This window comes from Canis lupus, chromosome 29, assembly GCF_048164855.1.
Source record: "Canis lupus baileyi chromosome 29, mCanLup2.hap1, whole genome shotgun sequence".
NCBI lineage: Eukaryota > Metazoa > Chordata > Mammalia > Carnivora > Canidae > Canis > Canis lupus.
In genome coordinates this window covers 1,770,477-1,794,299 of record NC_132866.1, presented here as the reverse complement: position 1 = coordinate 1,794,299, position 23,823 = coordinate 1,770,477, and the positions used below count along the sequence as shown (strand labels likewise).

The window sequence follows — 23,823 nt, the reverse complement described above, 5'->3', positions numbered from 1 at the left end:
GGCGGGGGCGTATTTTACTGCTGCTGTTTGTGTTCTGTATGTTTAGTCTCCGATCCCTAGTTCAGAAGTTAGACCTCCTCTCTGCGCGCTGACCTACTGCTTAGGTATTTGGATCGTGGACTCAGGGCTGCCTCGCTGGAAAACCAGGCGGCGGAAGGAGGGACTGTGACCCATGGGGGAAGCTAAGAGCCCAGGGTGGAGCCAGTGGCTCCCTCACTCCCAGCCCCCAGCCCCCGGCCCCCAGCACAGAGGAGGCAGCTTCCCCCTCCAACAGTCCTCATGCTCCTGCGTGGGGCATCTAGGGGACGTCAGGTGACGAGGTTGACCCGAGACAACCTGTAAAAAGCCCTCTCACAGTCACGGGCCTGTTTCCAGCCTGGAGAGAGCCTGGCTTTTCTGTCTCCGTACCTGGGTGACACTTTAGATTCCTCCAGAAGTTTTTTGAATTCTTCTTTGGCTAGCAGCAGTTTGCTTTTCTTTTCCTTGTATTCCTCTTTTATCCTTGTCTTGACAAACTGTTCAAATATCTTAAAACACACACACGCACACAAGTATTACAAGGTTGCGCATCAGAAATGAAATCTTGGGTTTCAAACACAACACAAAAGAACGGCGAGAGAGTCGTGGTCAAGCCTCTCTCCTCCCCACGGCGGGCTTGCAGCCGCAGCCCTCTCGCGGAGGCACACTCACCGTCCCGAGCCAGGCGCCTGCATAACGAAGTCCGGGTCCTCACGGTCCCCCCCAAGGCCTGTGGGAGCCCGTGGTTCTGGTTTTGGGGCACCGTGAGCACCTCCTACCATCACGCACTGTCTGGCCGACGACCACATCGCTGCCGGTAGTCCCAGCGACACGTGAGATCGCCTAATCTGTTCTAGTCTATTCCTATAGTGACACAATTGGCATCGGAGTCTCCAAACGTGATTTTACCTCCGTGAAAAGAAGGTCGACCCGGCATCTCTGTTTCCCCACCCTCTAGTCCCCACTTGTGAGGATGGGGGTCTGGTCACCAGGAGGCTCGTGTGGACACGGCGAGCATCCCCTGGGGACATCACAGAGCCTCCAGGTGAGCACACCCACAGGGAGACGTGACCCTCAGACACTGCACTAACCCCAGTCTGACAGGATGTGGGTCTAGAAAGCTAACCCAACAGGAAAACCCCGTTCCCTGGCCTAAAGGGTTCAGCAGGCAGGTGCGTCACGCCCCCAGGGCTGCATCTCTTGCACACTGGCAGCCAACACAGTCACACGACGCCACGGAGACTCCGGAGCTCCACGAAGTGATCCTCCCTCGACCGCATGGAGGCGGCTCATTGTTCCAGTATCAGAAAGTTGTCATTTCCTGCTTCTCCCTCTGCCTATGTCTCTGCCTCTCTCTCTTTCTCTCTCTGTGACTATCATAAATAAATAAAAATTAAAAAAAAAAAGAAAGTTGTCATTTATACACCAGAGCCTAAAGGGGGTGGAGACAGCTGTTTCATTCCTAATGTCATCGGAGCCTCAAGAGCGTTAAGAAGGAAAACATCAGCGATGATTTGAATGTGTGAACAAGCATAAATAAAAAGATCAATAAACACCGCACACGTGACCCTGGAAGGCCAAGAAACAGCGCTTCTGTACCAGCCGGATCGGCGGCCGCGGCAGGCACGAGAGTCTGACCCCAGGGCTCTGGGCGTCCCCCGCGGCCCGGCCCGGAGCCACTGCAGGAGGACGCTCTCGGCTCCAGGAGCCTCACAGGGCTGCAGATTCCGAAGCATCCAGGAGCAGGACCTAAGCTGAGGGAGCGTGCGTGTATAGTGAAGCGAGGACGGGCTCGGCTCATTTCACCTCCGAGGCACGTGGTGTGCAAGCTCTCCAGTTGTCTTATGATTTAAACTCGTAAAAAAAAAAAAAAAGTGCATGAAGGGTTATTATCCAAATAAGAGCATGTGCTTCCATCATTAGTCAGAGCTTTGCTCTATTAATTTTAAATCTGGACGGAAGAAACCCTGCCCGGCGGAGGGGCTGGAGGCTGCGGGGAGCCCCGCTCCTCTGATGCCTGCACCGCTCGCCCATCCGACCCCAGTCCTCTCGCCTTGGCTCTCGCGCCCGGTTAGGCTGCTGAACTTCCATGTAGCAGGGTTTTCCTTCCCTCTTTGACAAATCACCCTGGTTCCGTCCAACGCGGGACATGACGTTTTAAAAGAGGTACCGTTGGCCGTTACCGCCTCGTGGCGTGATCTGCCCTAATAAAGAGAAAACTCTGTTGCTGTGGAAATGGGTCTGATGAGCGTTGCCCGACCCCTTCTCTCTTTTTGGGCTCCTCACTTCTCCATGCAGCCCCTGGGGGGAGGCGTGGGGGCGGTTTGCCCAGCAGGAGCTTTAGCCTCCTCCTGGAAACGCTACGTGATGGCAGGTCCGGTGCAGCTTCCCAGCCTGACGCTTGCCATCAATGCACCTGTAAGCAGGGCTGGGGCTCCGGATGGTCCGAATACTGTTCCCTTCACCTGCATGCACAGCCCCAGCCCCGGTGCCCAGAGGAGCTGCAACCTTCCCCAGGGTCGCAGGCGGTTCCTCTTGCAAACACGGGCACTTGATCAGAGGGCACCCTGACGCGGCGTGCGTGGCTGCCGGGGAGGCCGGCGTCCCACTCTCCCCCATCGGGCCTCTGGGGCAGCAGGCTGCAGTCTGGCCTCGGACACCGGCCCGAGGTGTCCGAGGGGTGGCTCCCCAGGGGTGTTTGAAGGAGTTCCCCCAAATAGTGCACTCGGGGGTGAGCTGACCTTCCAGTGTGGTCTGTGTGCAGGGCCAGGTCCAGGTGTGGGCTGGAGGCCCAGCCCCTTCCGGCCGGCACCTGCTGCTCTGGCCACGGCTGGACCTACAGCCCCTCAGAGCTCCCGAGCCTGAATCCTGGGCAGGAGGACGCCCCCGGATCGGGAGAAACCAGTTCGACTCAACAGCAACCTGGGCCCGTGCATTCCACTTGCTCAGAGATGGGCCTTTTCTTTAAGGGTGTGGGGGGCCTTGCCTCCTCTGCTTCCTTCAAAGGGGCCAATGGCCTCTAACAGCACCCATGAACCGGAGGGGACGGCGCTGACCACCTGAGTCGGCGAAAGCACGGTCCACAGACACGCGACGGTCAGCAGACGTGAGCCGCACGCCACCTTTACCGCGGCAGAAAAACGAGCAAGCTCCTTACGTGTTTTCAGAGCTGAGTCGTCGGACCGGACCGGTCGGTCTCCCACATCGCAGCACCATGGTGACAGGAGACCCGTGATGAACGTCTGCAGTTTCCTTCAGATTCTATGTCCTAGTCTAACCTCACCTGACTCTGTTGTAATATTTTTCCCCCCTTTGGAGCCATTTCACACATTTTCCAATGTTTCTTTCTGACAGATGCAAGGTCTGCATCCTAAGGTGGCCAATCCAGGACCATCCCAACTGCCAGCCTGCGCCGGCCGGGGCGGGCGCTCTGCATCGGCGGGGCCGTCGGGGGTCCGCAGGCCTGAGGCCCTGACTAGTTCGCACTTCGCTGACCGTCCCGGTGTGCTCTGGAAGGAATTTCATGCCAGGACGGAATGGGAAGTAACTAGCCCCTCCGTCCTCCTGGCTCCAGGCTTTCCCAGTCTCTGCTGTGCGACACCTCGCAGGCCGTGGTGACCGAGCCCATCGCTGAAGTGGCTCTGGGGCCTTGTGATCTCCATGGTTGCTCTCGATGGCCACGTGCATCGTGTCACCCTCAAAGGGCAGCGGGAGGCAGAGACAGGAATGGAACGGGACCCAGAGATGTGGACGTCGGGCCCTTCGGGCTATGCCCCAGGGACCACCCGGGTCCCTGCTGGGCTGCACAAGCTTGTACATCACGGCTTCAGCTCCTCCCTTGGCAGTCGGCACGGCCTGGCCGTCTGTCTGTCTGCAGAATCTGGGAAGAGTATGGGCTTCACGACCTACTTTGTCAACAAGCCAGGGTGGACCCGTCAGGTTAACCGGTCCTCCAGGCCAGCTGCCTCCCCCCCCCCATTCCTGCCCTTTCTGGGGACCTGTTTCTAGAACCTCCCTCCCTGACATTCCCTGGACCCTGTTCACATTCATTGCTATTAGGTAAGACCTTTCGTCTTCCTCACACCCACCCCCCTGCGGCGTGCTCAGTGTTCCCGGCGTGTGCATGTCCATCTCTGAATGGGGCTATCTGTCCTGTGGGGTCACCAGCCGCTGGGTTGCTAAGAACAGGTAGGGGGTAACCTTCCTCCACACCCGTCACCGCTGCCGCACGCAAGCTCACAAGCGAGGGAGCGCACCGGCTGCAAACCCGCCCGTCCGACAAGACGGACACGACAGGCAGCTGTGCCCTGGCATCACACCACCACGCCCCGCCACCGCGTTACCTGTTTCCGCTCCTCAGAGTTCAGCAGGAGGTAGCGTGGATCAAACACGATTTTATGTAATTCTTTCTCCCAGGTAGAAAACGCGGACACCTGAAGGAAGATATTCAACAGAGTTGCTTTTAGCATCTACCGCTGAGCCTGACATCGTGCTCAAATGATCAACCGCGGAAAACAGCATCAAGGGGCCATGGGCTCGGCGACCCGGCTTGTGTGAAAGCCTTACACGCCGCAAACTCTCTGGGAAATCAATACTTAGAGCATTGGAAAATTTAATTTCTGCACTCACGACACTACTTCTTCTGGATTTCTTCCAGGGCCACGCGGCCCTGATCTGAAGCCCCCGTCACACCTGCGGAGCCGGGGCATTCCGGAATGCCACGTCTCGGAAGCAGGGACGTTTGCAAGAATTTTCACAACGCCGCGGCCCGTGACCGGGGGCAGCTTCTTGCACACAGTCTGAGTTCAGCATAATTGTAGGTGATTTTTTTTTTATTTGTAGGTGATTTTTAATCAATATTTAAACCTTCTTAGGTGGGTCTTTTTTTTTTTTTTTTTTTTTTTTTTTTTTTTTTAGACCAACTATTTTTACTTTACAGGAGTTTTAGATCCACGGACAAGTCACCACGAGACTATTACGAGCTGACCACGTGTCCTGCCCAGTTTCCTGCACCGTGAACACCTTACCTTGGAATGGACACTAGATTCGTCTACGCTACTGTTAACCAAAGTCCACACTTAAGACTTCCTTCAGTGTTTCCTCCCCCCGGGGTCCCACCCGGGCCACCGCATGACAGCTAGGGTCCCGTGTCCGCAGGTCCCTCTGGGCTGGGGCAGTTTCTCAGACTTTCCCTGTCGTGTTGACCGTACGGTGCTGGTCAGGTTCATAAGATGCCCCTTGTGCCGGACTCAGCTTAGCTTGGCTCATGATTACTGGGGTTCGGGTTCTGGGGGAAGAACCCAGAGCCAGGTACCACCGTCATCACGTCGCCTCCAGGTACTTCCTGTCGCCATGACTACGGCTGTCGGTGCGGGTCCAGCAACCTGGCTGAGGACGCACTGACCAGCTCTGTCCTCCTCAAATTCACCCTCTGTCCCCACTGCCGGCCGTGCTCCTGGGGGGACATCGCTTTGTGCAGCCCACTCTCGGGGCTGTGCTCCACCTCCCGAGGGGGACGTACCCAAATCAGGTTATCTGGGATTCTGAGCCGCATGGCCACCCGTTTCCCCACGGTTACTTATTTATTCCATCAGGTACTCGTATCACTACAGACTCATGGATATTTTTGCTCCAATACTTCCAGCGTCGGTCACTGAGCTCTTCTGCCTGGCACCTGTGTGCCTTGGGCAACCCCGTCGTCTCTGGGAGGGTCGGGGCCAGGGGGCTCCTTGATTTCCTGGAACCCCAAGTGCTCCGGCCTCACGTGTGTATCTCCTGCCTCAGCCCTAGAACCAGACGATTCTCCAAGAACCCCCGGGGTTTTTGTTGTTGTTGACAACGAATCAGAAATCGGGATCTGGTGCTGAGTGCGGGACGCGCAGCTTCTAGCCGCCCGCCCCCGCCCCTGCTGACAGAGCAAGGAAATGTTTAAGTCATTTACAGAATAATTTATTCACTTAAAAACATTGACCAAGTATTGACTCTGCCGTAGGCTCCAGGCTGCGTGAGAGGACTCGTGGGGGAGTCAAGGCCCCCGACACCAGAGCCCAGGATCTGGGCTGAGGCAGAGAAGGAAGCCCGTGGTCGGCCGGGAGGCCTTTGTGCCCGAGTGGAGATGTGCCAGGGCACCGGGGGCCACGGGGAAGGGGCCCCTCCACCAGCCCAGGGATGCGTTTCCGGGGCAGCCTCCTCCTGGAGCGTGCACACTCATCAGGCCTCTGAAGGGCTGGGGGCACGTCCAGGACGGGCTGTCTGGGGTGCAGAGGTCAGGTTCGTGATCTGGGGCGTGAGGGAGCTGCCAGGGGGTGAGCGCGGCCGGGGCTGGAGGAGCGTCCTGGGCACACAGAGGAAGCTGTTCCTTATCTCGGGAGCCACGGTCCTGTGTGACGTGCACTTCAGGAGGGCTCCTAGGGGGTCTGGGTGGGAACAAGCCCCTGGGCCCGGAGGAGAGCGGACGCCAACCCACAGCTTATAGCCCCTCATCTCTTGCTTTTGGACACGTGCAAGGATTCCCGGTAGATTCTATTTTAATAAACATCTGCGTTACTTAGCACAGCACAACCTGCCCATTCTTTAAAATTGACACTTTCTCCCTTTACTAATAAAAATAGGGACGCCTAGGGGGCTCAACGGTGGAGCCCCTGCCTTAGGCCCAGGGCGTGACCCCGGGGTCCCAGGATCAAGTCCCACATCGGGATCCCTGCAGGGAGCCTGCTTCTCCCCCTGCCTGTGTCTCTGCCTCTGTCTCTGTGTCTCTCATAGATGAATAAATAAAATCTTTAAAAATAAATAGATAAATAAATAAATAACAGAAAGTGCGCCTTTTTAAAAAAAATATTCACGAGCTCTATTCCTGGGCAGGATGACCCGGGCTCCACCCAGAGACGTTCCTCCGAGTGCTGAGGACGCGGTAAGATGCGGACAGGCCCCAGGGACCGGGGGCAGGGTGCCCGGGGCCGCGGCCAGGCAGTCCGACCGATCCCATCGTCCTCTGGCTCCTGCCCGCAGCTACTTTAAGGCAGTTACGGAGGGAAACTGTGGGCAGCCTCAACTCAGCCCAAACAAAGGGGCTCCTGTCCCCCGGGTGGGGACCGGTGGGCATCCCAGTCTCCGCCCACTAGGGAAGGCTGAGCCTGGCTTAGAATCGCTGGTGTCACCTAACTAACTGCAGTGTTTTGAGGCTTTCTGTAGTTCTAGACGTGCAATAAAATCATTTTTTAAAAATTAATAACATATGGTTGCCTCTGAAGGAATTTTCAATCTGTAAGGCGAGACAAGCCGCCTCTACAAGGACTGCAATCTACGGAGACAGAACAGGTATTGGCACATTCCCGGAGAGCCACGCTAACGGGTGCCGTGGTTGAGAGAGGGACAGGCAGGCGTGGGATCTGGGGCCGGGGGTCAGAGCGGAGGGAAGGAGGGAACAGGCCTCTTCCCTGCCTGCGGGGGGCACGGCCTTGTCCCTGAGACGCGCCCGTTCCTGGAGGACTCCCGGTAACCACAGTTAGATGGAGCATGAGGATCGCTTGGGATAAAAGCCTGACGTCGCTGGGCCTGGGCCTCCCACGTCCCCAAGGTGGTGTCTGGGTGAGTTCATCCCACGGGGCGGGGATGAGGCCTGCCCCCTCGTGCTGGGTGCGGGCAGGGGCCATCCTGAGCCCCAGGGCCACCAGGCCACCGTGGCTCCTTCTCCAGAGTCTGCAGGTGAGGCCGGGTCTGTGTCACGTCCTGTAACATCCTCATGGAGCGACCCCGGCCTATTCACGGGCCTCCATTCTCCAGGGAGGGGATTATGCAGGGGGTGCACCCTGGGGGGACCCGAGGATCCCGCCCCCTCCCGGCACGAGCGTGTGCTGCTACCCCTCACTTACATCTAAGCCCAGGCTTCCTTGGCTCTGGCACTTGCACACGACTGGGCGCTTGAGCAGGAAGCCGTAGCCACCCTGCAGCCCTGTGTGCGGCCTGGCCGTGCCCTGAGCCCGTTCTGACTCCCTGCCTTCCCCGTGTCAGCTCCTGCCGTCACCCCGGCCACGTCGTGGGAGCCGGCCTCCGGGAGACTGCGCGCCGTCCGGCCCTCGCTAGGACGCCCTCCTCGGCCCTCGGGCACATTCTTTATTTCCTGCACCCTGTGTCCCTGCCCGCCCGGCAGCAGCGTCGTGGCCATGCACACTCGATGGGGGGGGGGGGGGTCCGCGTGCGCTGCACAGGGCCCTGCCTTCCTGCCCCGCGCTGCCTCCTGCACCCCGCGCTCCTCGGGCACACGCTCTCCCCTCGTCGTCTGTACGGCCTGAGTTTCCTGCCGTCTACACAGCACGTGAGAGGTGTTGAGGACACGGAGATGGTGGTTTCGACACAGGCACGGAGAGGGAGCGGCAGTGTGGCTGCAGCCAGGGCGCAGCCCCAAACCCCAGCGGATGCCCCATAGCCTGGAGCTGTGGGCTGGCGTCAACCTGCGGGGAGGGGACGGAGGCGCCACGTGGCTGGCCGGCGCGGGGCCCTTCCCAGCGTGGATCGCGTCAGTCCTGGAGGACAGGCCGCGTGAGCCAGGCCCTCCCCTCCTCGCTGTCGTCAACGTGCTCTCTTTGAAAACAACTGTGTGTGGCACCCCCGACGTGCTCTGCCGGCGACGGCACCTGGTCACCGCAGCAGGTGGAGACGGTCGCCTGGTGCCCTGAGCATCACGATGGTCCCCGTCCTCCAGGGCCGCCTCCCGGGCCCCCCGTGCCCACCTTCCCAAGCCCCCCATTCCCGAGCCCTCAGGCTGGCCAGCCGCCCACCAGGGCCCCGGGGCCTCCCAGCCACCCTCCCGGCTTCCCCCTCCCGCCCCGTGCAGGGCCCTCCCTCCCCCGAGCACCCGCCCAGCCACCAGCGTCCCCCGGGGTGTGCCGGGCACAGGCGAGGCCGCAGCTGCGTCAGTTGCCGCTGAGGGTGACCGCGGTCTTGGGCACCGGCCTCAGCCCCGCTTCACCAAAGCCTCTGTGAACACTGAGGAGAGGGCCCTGTGCGGGGTGCCGGCTGGGGTGTGAGGTGGCCCGCCAGCCGCAGCCCGTGGGGAGCCGGCACCCCCAGAGCAGGCCCACGGCAGGGCGCCCCGGCGGAAGGAGGCGGACGCGGCTTCATCCTCAGAGCCGAGGCCCCGTGGGGTGTGCAACAGTCACCAGGTCTCACGCCAGGCCAGGGCCTGATGGACGAGGAGGAGGAGGCTGCCCCTGCGGCCCCGAGCGGCACTCGGCGGGATAGTGCGTCCCGGGCTCCCGTCTGACGCCCCGGGGCAGCTGTGAGCCAGGCAGGGTTGTGGACGTGCCTGTGAACAGGGGACTGGGTCCGTCGTCCTGTGTCTGTCCGTCGGCCCCATCCTTGTGGCCTCCCGCCGGCCCTGCTGGGGTCCCCCCTCCAGCTGCGGGCCGAGCTCAGGATCACCCCTGGGTGATCTCAGGGCCTCGGGGGCTGATCTCCAGCCAGACACACCTGCACTGATGTCAGACGCTAATGTTTTTGCCCAAATGTGACTCTGAAACACGCTGCATTTACTGTTCCCTTGCTCTGGCTCGTAAACGGTGGCGTGGAAGCCCGCGAGTGGACTGTCCATCGGCGGGCGGCTTCTCCCCGGGGTTTCCGTGCTCCCCGCGCCCCTCGGGAGGCAGCAATGTGTCACAGGCTCGCTCGCAGCTCTGGGACAACAGCACCGGCCTCCGAAACACGGGCACCACGCCCGGGGCCCCGGTGCTCCCGTCCTGGGGCTGCACCCTGCCCAGGTGCCATGGGCGGCCGCTCGGGGGTCTCGGCAAAAGAAGGAAACCAGGCAGCGAGACGTCTCGCAGGCGTGTGAGGGGCGGCCCACGGGGGCGGCTGCCCGAGGCGTGGGCTGGGCCGGGCCTCGGGGAGCCGCCCTGGGTGCCCCGGCCTCAGGGAACTGAGCCAAAGCCCCCGCGGGGGCAGCGGAGGCCTCTCCCCCCGGAGGGACCGGGGAGCTGGGGAGCAGGTGCAGGGGCTGAGGGCACGCAGACCACGGGGTGAGGTGGACGTGGTGCTTGCTCAGCCACACTGGAGGCCCCGCGGCCCCTGGAGAAGGTTCCGGAAGCTCCTTCTGGCTGAAGCCCAGCAGCCACCTCTGCCTCCAGGACCAGGGGCTGGACATGGGGGCCCTTCTTTAGGGCTTTGTCCCTGTTTCCCTGCCAGCTCATGCATCTGCCCTCCCCCCGGGGCCTCCATCCCCAGCTCAGCCTCCCCGCCCCCCGAGCCAGGTGCCCCCGCTCCACCCACGACTCCCCTCCCAGGCCTCGCTCCTCTGGAGCAGCCCGGGCCCCCACCGCCCTCCCCACAAACCTCCCGGCACGAGGCCCGGGAGTCTGCGTAGCCGTCCTCCGTCCCCGCTACACGTCCTCGCTCTGCCCTCCCCTCCGGCCGCCTCCCACGGGCTCTGCTGGTGACAGGTACCACTCGCCTCATCACCCCATTTCCCAAATCACATAGCTCTGTCCCCTGGGGGTCCTGACAAGTGAAGGCAGCTGGGCGGCTGGAAGGGCGAGGGGTGCTCCTGGCTCATCCCCCGCCCGCCCTGGGGGTGATGCACCAGCATCCTATCCTGCAGGCTCCCTGCCAGCCACCCAGTCGGGGTGGGGTGCCCACGGTGCACCGCAGGCGGTTCCGGGCATTCTGGGACGCGACGTGTGGAAGGAGAAACGCGGAGGACGCTGCCCCAACGGGCCGGTGACCACTGTGGCCTCGGCGTCAGTCCCACCAGGGCACCTTGGAGGACCCACGTGGAACAGGCCCACGGCTGCCCGGGGTTTCCCCGCCGAGGACGGTTACCTCCCGGTAGCGCACCCGCCCTCTCCGCCGCGGCTGGAAATCACCCAAGGAGACGCGTCATCCCAAACTCGGACGTGGAGGCAGCCTGGGGGTCCCAGAGGTTTAGTGCCGCCTTCGGCCCAGGGCGTGACCCCGGGATCCCGGGATCGAGTCCCACATCGGGCTCCCTGCAGGGACCCTGCTTCTCCCTCTGCCTGTGTCTCTGCCTCTCTCTGTGTCTCTTATGAATAAATAAATAAAATATTTAAAAATAAATACATTAATAAAAAATAAACAAAGAATACACTCGGACGTGGGAGCGGTCAACATGCACCAGTCCCCACGAGCCCAGGTGAGCCAGGTGACCCGCAGGTGAGTCCACAGGTGAGCAAGGGACACGTTGACTCCCATCCTTGCCTCCCAGGATGCATGGGGTTTTACTGACTTCAGCTTCTTTCTTCTATTTTGATTGATAAATATAATCTTACTCTGTCTTCCTGCAACACCCTTCACCGATTTACTTTGTGTCTGAGGGTTATTCCCGTTAGGGATGGACGCGCTCCCATCCGGCACTGAGGGTGGGGGGCCCACCGCCCTCCACAAGGGCGTCTTCATCGTCCGAACGCGACCTCCTCGCTAATGAAACCACCCAAAGGCCGCGGCTGTCAGGGCAGGAAGGAGGAACCACGGCGCGGAAGCCGAGACAGAAACCCGAGGGAAAGAACAACGCGACTCAACGAATAATAAACGTTCACGTTTCCCACTCTCCAGGGCTGGCGGGACACCCTCGGGAGCTCGGAACGGGGCCCCTGGAAGGGTGCGCTGCATGAAAGCGACTTCTTCTTTCTTCTCAAGGTAGTTTGGTGAGACAGCAACGGTCAGAGCCCGTAGGAAGCAACGCTACGCACGCGGCCCAGCCGTCCCCGTGGCCACCGGGTTGTACCCAGAAGAGCAAATTTGGAGAACATGAGACGCGAACGAAAACGCAGGGTTTTGGAATTGACAACGGATGGGATATCGTGACCTCATCCAAAATGTCTGCCAAAGGTTTGTCCTAACACTCAAAAAAAAAAAAAAAAAAAAAGAAAGAAAAAGAAAAAAAAATACGCTGAATGAGAGGAGACAGTACAGCGACTTATAAATCCGGCCGAGCCTCACGCCATCCACTATGTGGAACAGAACACTTGGCTGAGCCGTGTTCGATTACAGTTGAATCCTGGGTATGGTCTAAGACAAAAATATTTATTATTGATCTTTAAAAATCTGTTCTGAGAAAGAAAGTCTGGAAAGAAATGTACCCACTGATGAAAACACTGCTCTCCTAGGATAGGATTGGGGGTGACTTTTCTTCTTACTTAGTTGGTTTTTTTTGTTTTGTTTTGTTTGTTTGTTTGTTTTTTGCAGATTTTCTTTTAACGCACGTATCACCTGCACAGCACCGCTGCGTGTCAGGAGAGGCGTTCAGCGCCCCCCGCGAGCTCCGCAGAGTTGCCGTTGGAACATGGGGCAGCTCGACTCCCCAAGGAGCGCGGGGCAGACTGCAGGTGCCTCGTGCCCCCCCCTCCAGGGCCGTGATGGGTGCTGGCACGTGACGAGGCCCGAGCCTTTCCAGCACAAGTCCTGGCCTCAGTGCCCGCTACAGCTCTAGAGAGGCAGCGCCGTCTGCGTGGCTGAGGGAAGGGGGGACGGGGCCCCGGATGTGACTCACCAGCAAGGGGGGGCCTCAGAAGTGGGGGGGCGAGGTGGCCCCCCTGCTGCAGGGAGAAGGCCTCCCCCGCTGCCCTGTTGGCAGGAAGACCCTAACACCGTTCCTGGACACCGACAGCCTCACGGTGCACCCATCTTAGCGCAGAGAGAGACTGGGATGGCCCGGTGGGCACGAGCATGCGGCCCACGAGTTCCTCTAACGGACTCGGACCCAGACTCTGTGAGGCTCACCTGTGTAGCAGCCACAGTGCCAGCCGGTCTCCCCGAGGCCGCCTGCCCACGGAGGGACCACAGAGACACAGCAGGTGCAGAGCCCGGAGTCCCCCGACCGAGACCCCGGGTCTCCGAAGCTCCTTCTTCCCTGGCCCCTGGGAAAGCCATGCCCGGTTCTGAGGGATACGTGGCGGGAGGAAGAAGTTGCCAATAAAATGTTTCTCCTACATTTATCCAAATAGGCGGGATCACATTAATAATCTGCTATTCAATTAACCGCCCCCTGCCTGGCTGAGGGTTGCTTCATTTTGTTTTGTTTTCCAAAAAGCCCTATTGTGGATTGTATAGTAAAACAAAATAAAAATAAAACCTCTCTTGAGCCATCAGATACACACTACAAAACCACAAAACCCAAGGCTCCTTCCCCGATCCGTAATCCCCGTGGAACACCCCAAACCGTGCCCGTCTCAAACTACCAGAAGCCCGCAGGACCTTCGCTCCATCATTCTGTAAGTACATGAATTTCTGGACTGAAGTATTGAACAAATGCAATAAAAAAAAATCTTATTAATCACTCAGTTGGTGAAAAAAGTGACCTTTCTGTGCCTCGTTTTTAAGCGACTAGAAATCTTATGGGCTTAGCCATCAAATTCTCTTGAGCATGAATAACTTATAAAATCTGCTGGCATATTTTATAAAGTCAAAAAGTCATAAATGGTGGCATTGCTTTATGACATCAGAAGTAAATTCGGATTGATCTTTCCCAGTCACGCACCGCGTGTGGGCTCCTTCTAATCCTCCTAAGGTAGGGGTTCAGGCTTCACCCCAGACTCTTTCTCCCGGGGGAAGCTCACAACGCCGGGCTAGCGCTTTACGTTTCTGTGCTCCTTTTGCTGATTCTCATCTACATACGATTCTCCCAGGGAAGAATCTAAGAATCAAAGAGAGTCACCCACCTGGATGAGGCAAGAATGTGCTGAAAATCTCATTATTGAAACCGCTCAACCAGGGCCACGGGGATAAATTCAAGAAACCATACAAACCCGGCGCGGCGGCCGCCCTGGGAGGGGAAGGTGGGTGTCTCGGGAAGCCCTAGGCTCCCAGGGGTGGTTAGTCTGAGGCTGGTGAGCTGGGCCTGCTCGGTTTCCAAGACAAAGAGCTGGGCGAGGCGGGCATCACGACGATGAAACGAATGCTCGCTGCTGCTTCTCAAAGGCCCCTCATGCCATCCTGCCTCCCGCCGCCTGATTCAGCTGGAACCGACTGGCCGGGTCGATGCAAACTCTCAGATGTGCACAGGGACAGAGAAGCCCCTGCGTGTCCATCAGCGCCTCCCGAGAGCGACACAAACCTCAGAAGCCACCACGCCAGTGGCTCTCCAGGGCAGAAGCAGCCTGTCCCGGCGATTGTGTGGGGAGAGGAACATGCTCTATCCTGCCTCGGACCCGTCCTGCCGCGGCCTGGTGCCAGCGTGAGTGCAGAGCAAGGGAGGGGGCCCGGCAGGTGCTTTGGCAGAGCAGCCCCCTTGTGGCGGGCTCTGGGGACCCCCTGCCCCCACCCCCGGTGGCACGGCCCAGGGCGTGAAGCACATCATCCGTGTGCACAGACAGCCCTGCGTGGGGTCCTTCCGGCACCTCTGCGTTACCCGGCATCGCTGTTAACCTAGGCCTCGCACGCTGCTCTGCACGTTCGAGGTCACGCCTCTACTTTCCCTCCCAGCCCCTCACGGCGGGGGCTGCATCTCATCTACAAGCAGAGAACGAGATACAGTGATGCTCACGGTGCAAAGGAGGAGAGCGCTCCCACTCGGGACCACCTCCGTCCCGCCCACAAGAGCATCTCGGTGGCCCTGCGCCCCCAGGGCTCCCGCCAGCCCGCCTCGGGGGCACCTGCTGGACCCCCTGCCCTGGGGCGGGTGGGCTCCTCCTGACACCTGGCCTCAGCGGCCGCTGCACCTGCTCCGGGAGAGCTCGGCCCAGGGCGCCGGGGAGGGGAGGCAGCTCACGGCCCAGGGCATTGGCTCGAGTTCCCAAGGTCGCTGCGGCGTTCGGTACGATCCACACCGAGGCTCCCGCTACGGCCTCTGTTCAGCCTCATTTTGTGAGGAAATCCTACTGGGCTCTCCCAGCTGCCTCACCTTATGCCCCAAAGGCCAAAGCTGGAAATAAAAGTCACTGGAAAGGGATTTGAGATTCTAAAATATTTTCCTCCTAAGCTCAAAAGGAGGTTCAGAAGTCAACTCTCATCCTAATCTTATTAAACTACTTGAACTGATTGCAGGTGCGCGAGTCCCGGCTTGACGCAGCCGAGCACAGGGGACGCCCCTCCGGGAGGCGGGGACCCAACACCCAGCCGCGGCACGGGCAGCAAGCGCATCCCCACAGAGGCTTCCTGTGCGCCGTCCAGTCTGGGGACCGTCCCTCCCCCATCCTGCTGCGTCTCAGGAGCCTGCAGGCCCAGACGGGGACAGGCCCCCGGCGACAGGAAGCGGGGGCCCTTCTCATCATGCTGCCTCGGCCCCAAATCACCTGGCACCCGAATTTCACTCAGCCGCATCCCGGGAGCTCAGGAAGGAGCGTGTCCCCGGGCCGCGGGGACCGTGCCTCCGTGACCGGCTCGGGGGAGAGCCGCTGCGTGTGCCGGGTCCTTACCCCTCGCTCCAGCAGCATGTCTCGGAAGTGGGTCACCCGCTCCTCCAGCGGCAGGAGGATCTGCGGCGGCGGCGTCTTGATGCTCTTGGCCTCTCCTTCCATCTCCTCTGGCCCAGGACTCATGTGGCCTTCTGTCCTTTGGGGCACAAGACACGGAGAGTTAAATGTGCCCCCGGAGACCATCTGCAACCCCCGACGACCCTTCAGGTGACACTTTTAGAGGCGAAACGGGAACCTTAAGGCCAGGTGCCCGCAGCCCCACGACGGCGGTGAGTTTTGCTCCTGGACGCAGACTGATTGTTGGGTTTGGGGTGGAGCAGAGACGAGGCCCTGACCCAGGGAGCGAAGGGAGCGGTGGGTGCGCCAGGGCCGGACGGGCCACCGGAGTCCCCCGCACTGCCTGGACCCCGCTGTCCAAGGAGGTAAAGGGCTGAGCTTTTCCATTTGAGCAAATCACTGGAGCCCACTTCCGGGTCTGCTTCTGGCATTTTGCTTTGTTTTAGGGAGGCCTTTGTTTTGGACAAATGCAGGAAGACGATGACGCGAGACTGTGCCATCAACATTCCGGAGACAGAAATGCTGTCCTGGGGTCTAACCCAACAGGGAGCTGTCAGTGACCACAGGGCGACAGGGACCCCGCCCCAGGCCGTCGGTGCAGGGAAAGGTACAGAGTGGGGACCCCCCCCAGAAAGCCCTAGAGCTGGTGGCTGCACCCAGGCCCAGACACAGCGGGGAAGCATCAGGAACAGGAGCCCGGGGGCACCCGGGGGCCCCACAAGCCACCCTAACCAGCCTGGCGGCCCTCTGACCAAGCCTCAGCTCGGCGCCCGGCCTTCTGTCACCGGCCGCCCGCTTGACCGCTCCCTCTCACCTGCCCACCCTCTTCCAGCAGCACTTGGGCACCTGCTTCTAAATCACTTCAGTGTTTGCTGCTGGAAGATGCTCAGCCACCTGCAGACACAGGTGCTCCCGGGACAACTCCTCCTCCCTGACGTGGCCCGCGGGGCAGCAGGCCCTCCAGCCGCCACCCCTGTCCCCCTGTCACAGTCCATGCTCAGCCCCGAGGACAGAGTCCACGTACACGCACCGGCCTGGGGACAGCACACTCTGGCCCTGTGGACCCCTCTGCTGGGCCTCTGCCTGGCCCAGCCCTGCTCCTCACCTCCCCATAGTCAGGTCCCCCGGCCCGTGACACCAGCAAAGAGAGGGGCAAATCTGTTGTGTCCTCAGACCCCCAGTTTCAGAGAACCTTCACTTTCTGATGGCACTGGGGTCAGGTCAGCTGGCAACTGCAAAGGGAAGTCCCTGCAAAGCACCATGACGCGGCCTCCTGCATGCCCACCAACGCCCCGAGGTCTTGGAGACGCAGAAAGAGCAGAGAACACGCACCTAAAGAGCACGGTGCGTCCCTGCTTCTTTGCAAAACCAGCCTCACCCTGGGAATTGGGTGAACGTCAGTCAGGCCACACGCATCGGGGCTTCCTGACACAGGGGCGGCACAGTGCTCCCACCCAGGGCGATGATGCTCCCAGGGGATGGTGCTCCCCAGGGACGTCTCGTGGTGTCTGCAGACACGTGCACAGGTTGTCACCACCGTGGAGGTGCTACTGGCACATGGAGACGTAGAGACCAGAGATGCTGCAAATGCCCCACACGGGGGATTATTCGCCACGTGTGTGCAATCCCTGCATGTGGGGGGGGGGGAGGCAGGCCCGTCCAAGGTCATACCCTCACTTCAGTGCCAGGACCAAGCCGGTCCTGCCTCCTGACGCCTGCTTTTCCCCCCACTGTCCATCCAGGGCTCCGTGGAAATCCATCAGTCACCAACTCTAGGATGAGCTGAGAACAGGCAACGTCCTCCAGCACCCACCAGGGGTGCAGCATGGATTAGCCCAGCCTGATACAAAATGTACAAAGGAATAAAAAAGAAAAAAAAAAAGAAAAACCAACAAAAACGTTTGCTCAGCCCATTAGGGACCCTTATTTATAGACCAGCGATTTGAGGAGGACTTACATTCTTTGCTTCTTGTGTGATTATGTGGAATTTCACCAGAAGAAAATCACCAGTAGATTTGCAATTGTATCACATTCCAGAGGGTATAATTAGGATTTCTTTGTCATAAATTTTCATTAGTTAAAAATAGAAGTGTGGAAACAAGACCTGTATTGTTGTAACTTGAAATAAGATTAATGGGAACGGCACAAGCTCAGCGATGATCACGTATTATAGCTCATTCAACACAGTGTTCCGTCCCGAGCTCCTGGATGCCTTCCAGGATGTGAAGCCCTCAGTTCAATTATAATTGGTCAAAAGTAAATGCAAACTTGCTAAATATATTTTTAATATTCTTATGGCTGAGTGAGTTGGGTGCCTTCAACAAAAAAAGCAAATTCTAGTACCTTCAATAAAGCTAGCTCAGGCCCCCAACGACCAAGGATGCCAAGCAGCATCCCCGAGGGCACAGTAATTGGTGCCCACGAGTCGTGCCAGCTGTGTGGGGGGAAAGGCCCCTCATCTGGCAACAGCTTTACCGCATGGCACATGCCTCGCCAGGTAGACACCCGGCTTCGGGAGATTTTTTGGGTCAAGCGCACAAGCTGAAACAGGCTCCGTCTGGCCCAACCTTTCCCCCAGAGCAGGGTCCCCAAGGTCGGGCTGCAGCGCTGGGGTCCCTTTACTTCGGGAGACAGCATGCTCCCCGGCTCCCATCTCCCATCCTTTTGGGGACATTATGGGGGCCACCCCGTACCTGGAGCAGAGCGGCTATTTGCCCCCATTCCATCCCTCACCCCAGCACTCTGGCCGCTCCTGAGCCTGAACAGCTGAACCGCCGATGGCCTGTGTGCAGGTGCACGTGTGGGTCCGTCCCGGTTGCTCACTATCATACGGGGTTTTCTGACTTTGCCCATGTGCACAGGGCAGCAGATTATTTGGTAAAATTCACTAGACCCCCACTCAGGGCAACTGGGTGGTGGACACAGCACATCTAGGTGCTAGTTGCCTTTTTTTTTGGACGACAGCATTTAATTCGTTTATCTGAGGCTGAGGGAACGGGGGCTGCCGGGGTTGGCACATCTGCTGTGCCCAGAGGTCCGCTCTCAGACGCCCAGACACCCCTCTCTCCACCTCCCGAATCCTTCCACGGAGAGGAGGGGAGAGAGCTGGAGAGATTCGGGAGGCAACGTTGTCTTCACAGCAGGTGCACGCTAGGGGGTACGTGTCCCAGCCGTCTGCAGCGCCTGCCTGCTGACCCCGTACCGATGCAGCAGTGGGTCATCATCGTGCCACTACGTGTGCAAGCTCACACCACGGAGCTGGACGCAGCAAGGCCCAAGCCTCTGTTTGCACCAGTGCAGGAGGTCCGTGCACCTCAGAGTGCCCAGGTGGGGCGACCATACGCCCCCCTCGCCGAGGTGTGAGGATTCAGTGCATCCCTACGAGCGCCCTCCTCCCTCCTCGCCCTCCCTCCTCCCCTCCTAACCCTATCAGTCGAGAGGCTGCACAGAAACAGAAGGGTGGTCTGTAAGCACCGCCCCAACGCGGAGCGAGAGGGGAGGAGGTCAGAGCGGCTCAGGCCGAGGCGAGCGACCATCGGCTGCCAAGACGCCGGGTGCGAGCGAGCGCCTGGGCCCGCGGAGAAACCACGCGCGGCTCTCCTGGCGGAGCGCAAAGTGCTTCGAGCCTCCTTGGGGACCGCCTGCTGCCAAATCTTGGGCAAACGACGGAAGCCCTCTGGACCCGGTTTCGGCACAACACGCGGTTTGGCCGAGCCGATGTTGGAACGCCTCCGCGCTGCCGCCTGTGCCGCAGCCGTGCTCCTGTTCTTCCGTCCCGTTGACAAACGTCTCGATTCCACCATCGGCTCATCAGCTCTGCCCCCGACCTTGCAGGTCCTGGAGGTGTGAGAAGCAGGCCTCCCGCCTCTTCATCCAGCTTGCTCCTAAGTCCTTCAGCGGGAAGACCCTCGTCTGGCCGCCCCAGCCCCGCCCGCAGGAGACACCTCGGTCTCCCAGGCGGGCGACAGGCAGGCGGTCGCGGGGCTGGCGGTGGCGGCGGTGCCCGCGTCTGCATGTGCCTCGGCCACCACCCGGGGCCCCCACCGATGGCCGCCTGGGCCCTGTCGGGCCTGCTCAGGGACCGCCCTCTGTCCCGCCCTGCCCTTGGGTCCGCGTCCCTGGCGGAGGACAACCCGGGCGGCTTTGCTGCCTCAGCATCACTGTCTGCAGCCGGAGAGGCCTGGGGGCCACCGTGTGCCGGGCGCCCCCCAACCACCCACAGGATGACCACGACTGTTGGGCCTCTGTCCCTGCTTCCTCGGAGGACTTCCCGAGCCACGGGGCTGTCCTTGGTCAGGATCCTCTTTTGGCCATGCCTGAGCTCATGTTACGAGGTGACACAGGGTGAGCCTGGCCATGTGGCCAGAGGGCCGGAGCCGTCGGAACCCTCAGGAAGGCGGGGGCTGAGTACTGAGAGGGGACTCAGTCCCTCCCTCCCGGGCACTGACTCTGACACAAATGCGGGGCACCGGGGCTGGGGGCGCTTCCCAGCTGGTGGGCCCGCTGGGGTCCAGGCCAGGGGGACAGGGGCCTGGGCGCTTGGGATGCTTCCGGGGCTCACCCTTGGCCTCTCTTCCATCTGACTGTTCCCGGGTCGCGCCCTTTATGATAAAACCGTAGTCTTCAGGATTCGCACTCTCCGGAGTGCGGGGGTCATTCTCGCAAATCACCAAACCTCGAGGGAGGTTATGAGAAGCTGGATTTCCGGCCAAGTCAGACAGGAGTGGGGATGGCTGGGGACCCCGCCTTCTGCTGGCGCCTGGAGCGGAGGCAGTGTTGCTGGGACGGGCCACCCACCCGGGGGTCTGCGCCAACTCGGGGCAGTTACCCTCAGAGGAGAGCCGCAGGACGCAGGTCAGAGCGCTGCCCGAGGGCAGGCACCATCGGGTTCCTGTGCCCTCCAGCAGCGGGGGTGCCTGGGGGCCTGCTGTGCAAGCCCGGGCGCAGGGCAGGCCGTGCTCCTGAGCCCCCATGTCCTTCCCGGTGGCCGTGCCCCCTCCCAGGCAGCGCTCCACCACGATCGCCAATGGGGTCTGTCCAAGGCTGACAGGACGCATCTGTCCCCGGCCTGCCTGGCTCGGCGGCTCAGCAGCAACCTCCGGTGTCCCTGGGTCTGCGGAGGCAGCATCCAGGTCTCAGCCCTCATCTTCTCATGGTGTCCCCCCCCCATGTGCGTTTGTGTCCAAATGTCCCCTCCCAGAAGGACACCACTCATTGGACTAGGGCACACCCTAATGACCTCATCCGAATGAATTGCATCTGCAACCATCTATCTCCAAATTAGGCCCCGTTCTGAGGTTCTGGGGCTAGGACTCCTGCGTCAGAGTGGGGGCGGGCCACACGATTAAACCCATAACCACGTCCCTCCTCACCGGGCGAGCAAGTGCCACATCCTCAAGGGTTGTCCAGGTTTGGTCAACATGAGAAGTAAGAGGCTCGAAATCAGGAGCCCGAGGTCTCCCCGGGTGTGACCAGTGGGGCCGACGTGTCCAGCCCGACCCAGGAGCGCTGCAGCAACCTCATGCTCCCAGGAGTGACCGACCACCTGGGTCATGGGCTTTCATTCTAGAACATCCACAATGGTTTGTGCAGAGAAGTATCACCTCGTCCAGGACACGGGTCCAGTTGCCCACAGGGCGGCGGTGCACCCCGCAGTCCAGGCCATGTCCCTGTGCTGGTGGCCCCAAGCTGCAAACCTTCCCTACTCTCTTCCAGCCACAGCCCTGCCACTCCGTCCTGGTAGGAGGGCCACATGTCTCCTCAGGTCCTCATTCCACCAACCTGGCCCACCGGCCCCGTCCTCACGGCTCCCTCACCCCTGTGCTTCCTCTTCACACCTGCTCCTCCTGGCCCTGTCCACACACAGGCTCAGCTTGGCTTCGTCGGGTCACCTGGCCGTTCCCCCGGCAGGACATGCCCTACCCTCTGCACTCAGACTGTGGGGTTCCTGCACCAGGAGGGCCGGACACGCGATGCTTCCATCAGGGCCACTCCTGGGTCTGCCTCTACGGCTGCCGGGCAAGTCCCTGAAGGCTGCCTCGGGCTCGTTGACGGGTCCTTCTCCAGCACCGGGCGCTGTGCTTGGGGCTCAGGAGGCCGTAGATAAATTGTTGGCTTAGATTTTGTGGCTGTTTGTTCCTTGTGATTTCCTTGGAGACACATTAAATGCAGTGCAGCTCCAGGTCCCACTCTCTAAAGAGGACAGGCGTCATGGTGTTTGGACGTCTTTCCTGCAGCCACGGATGGTGCCTTTCTGGGCTGTTCCTCCAGATTTCGTCTGGACATAATTAGCACGTTCTTGCAAGCCTTCCGAATGCATGGCTGTTCCCACTGAAGGGTTGTCAAAGGAATCTATAAAAAGCTGTTTCTGGGTGGCCCAGTGGCTCAGTGGTTTAGCATCACCTTTGGCCCAGGGTGTGATCCCGGGGACCTGGGATCGAGTCCCACGTCAGGCTCCCTGCATGGAGCCTGCTTCTCCCTCTGCCTATTTCTCTGCCTCTCTCTCTCTGTCTCTCTCTCTCTCTCTCTCGTGTGTCTTTCATGAATAAATAAATAAAATATGTTTTTTTAAAAAGGTGTTTCTGTAAATGTGCTGTGGTTTGGTATCCACTGCTCTGGACCATGTGACATCGCTGAGAGCAACATGCCAGGACCCAAGGAAAACTGGACCCCTGTCATGGCTCAGGGTAACTGTCTTCTGGATTTTCATTAACCTCTTCGAGCTCCATAATCCTTATCCTCAAAGTGGGAAGAGGAAAGAGGGGGAGGAAGAGGAGGAGAAGTAGGGGTGGAAGGAGGGGAGGTAGAGGGGGAAGAGGAGGGGAGATCTGCATTGTAGGGACGATGCAGGAGGCAGAGTGTTGGGCATGAACAGTTTGATCTCTACAGACTTCTCTTTGAACTTGCACTTTCATGCACATGTACTATATTTTCAAGAAAGTCTCATTTCATGATTTTTTTCCTCTATAAAGTTCAAATTACAATAAACTTCCCACTTAATACTTTTTGTAAGAATTATTTTTTTAAGATTTTATTTATTTATCCATGAGATGCACAGAGAGAGAGGCAGAGACACAGGCAGAGGGAGACGCAGGCTCCATGCAGGGAGCCCGATGCGGGACTCGATCCTTGAACTCCAGGATCATGCCCTGGGCCGAAGGCAGACGCTTAACCACTGAGCCACCCAAGCGTCCCATTTTTTGTAAGAATTAAATGGAGTAATATGAACACCTGGTATTTGCTGACATTCTGTGTGTAAAACCCTGTCCTCCTACTTGGTGTCACTTCATTCAATCCTTGTCATAGCCCTATATGGCAGCCTCAGCTATAATCCCCATCTTACAGATGGGAAAACAGATGGTGCATATAAAGTACTTAGCACAATATACTGATGATGATGGTGGTGATGATTATGGTGGGGGTGATGGTGATGATGGTGATGATGGTGGTGATGATGGTGATGATGGTGATGGTAGGGGTGATGCTGATGGTGGTGGTGGTGGTCCTGGTGGTGGTGGTGATGATGGTGGTGATGATGGTGGTGGGGGTGATGGGTGATGCTGATGGTGGTGGTGGTGGTGATGGTGACAATATAGTGATGATGGTGGTGGTGGTGGTCCTGGTGGTGGTGGTGATGATGGTGGTGATGATGGTGGTGGGGGTGATGGGTGATGATGGTGGTGGTGGTGGTGATGGTGACAATATAGTGATGATGGCGGTGGTGCTGGTGCTGGTGGTGGTGGTGGTTACATGCTAATGGTGGTGATGATGCTGATGATCTTTCACCTTCCACGTCTCCGGCAGCCTGTGACCATCCAACCCTCCCAACACTGACATCCAGCTCCCTGCTTGGCGAGGTGATGCCTCATCTTTTATTTGATGTAATGGATGGGGAGAACTTGTTCTTTCTCCTGGCAGAGAAGGCTGGGAATTTATCATCAAAATACCGCCAGCCTATAACTCCAGTGTTAGACACAATATGAAATTCTGCAGGAATCAAAGTCTCTGTGAATCTCTGCCTTGTGGGGCCTCAGACATTCTATCACGTATTTGTAACAAATGGCTTTTGGATGAGGTGAACTTTGAAAGATCTGTATTCGGTAGTTTTTTAGGCCTGACACTGCAGTGTGGGAGCTGCCTCTGGCCGCTGTCGGAAGACCGGCACATCGATTAGGGGTGGGCAGGGACACAGGGTCTGCCTGGAGAGGTAGGACTTGGGCTCCAGGCTGCGGCCTGGGCTTCCGGGCTCTTGGGTGCCCATCCCAGGACCTCAGTGCTCCCCGGCCGTCTCACTGACCCCCGACCAGCTGGCAGACCTGTGCTGCCTGCCCTGCTCTCCTCACTTCTGCAGTTTTGGCCTGACCCCACCCTCTGGTCCTGATGACAC

General features: G+C 59.3%; 1 protein-coding gene across 1 annotated transcript in view; it reads right to left on the bottom strand.

Moving 5' to 3' along the window:
• The window catches only part of TCERG1L (transcription elongation regulator 1 like), a 184,389-nt gene that overhangs the window by 8,233 nt on the left and 152,333 nt on the right, over positions 1 to 23,823 (bottom strand). Inside the window, exons 9-11 of the mRNA XM_072804848.1 lie at positions 15,381 to 15,516; positions 4,362 to 4,451; positions 409 to 527 (exon numbers count right to left, since the gene is read on the bottom strand). Coding sequence (XP_072660949.1) covers positions 409 to 527; positions 4,362 to 4,451; positions 15,381 to 15,516 — 345 coding nt within the window. The remainder of the gene's footprint in view (positions 1 to 408; positions 528 to 4,361; positions 4,452 to 15,380; positions 15,517 to 23,823) is intronic.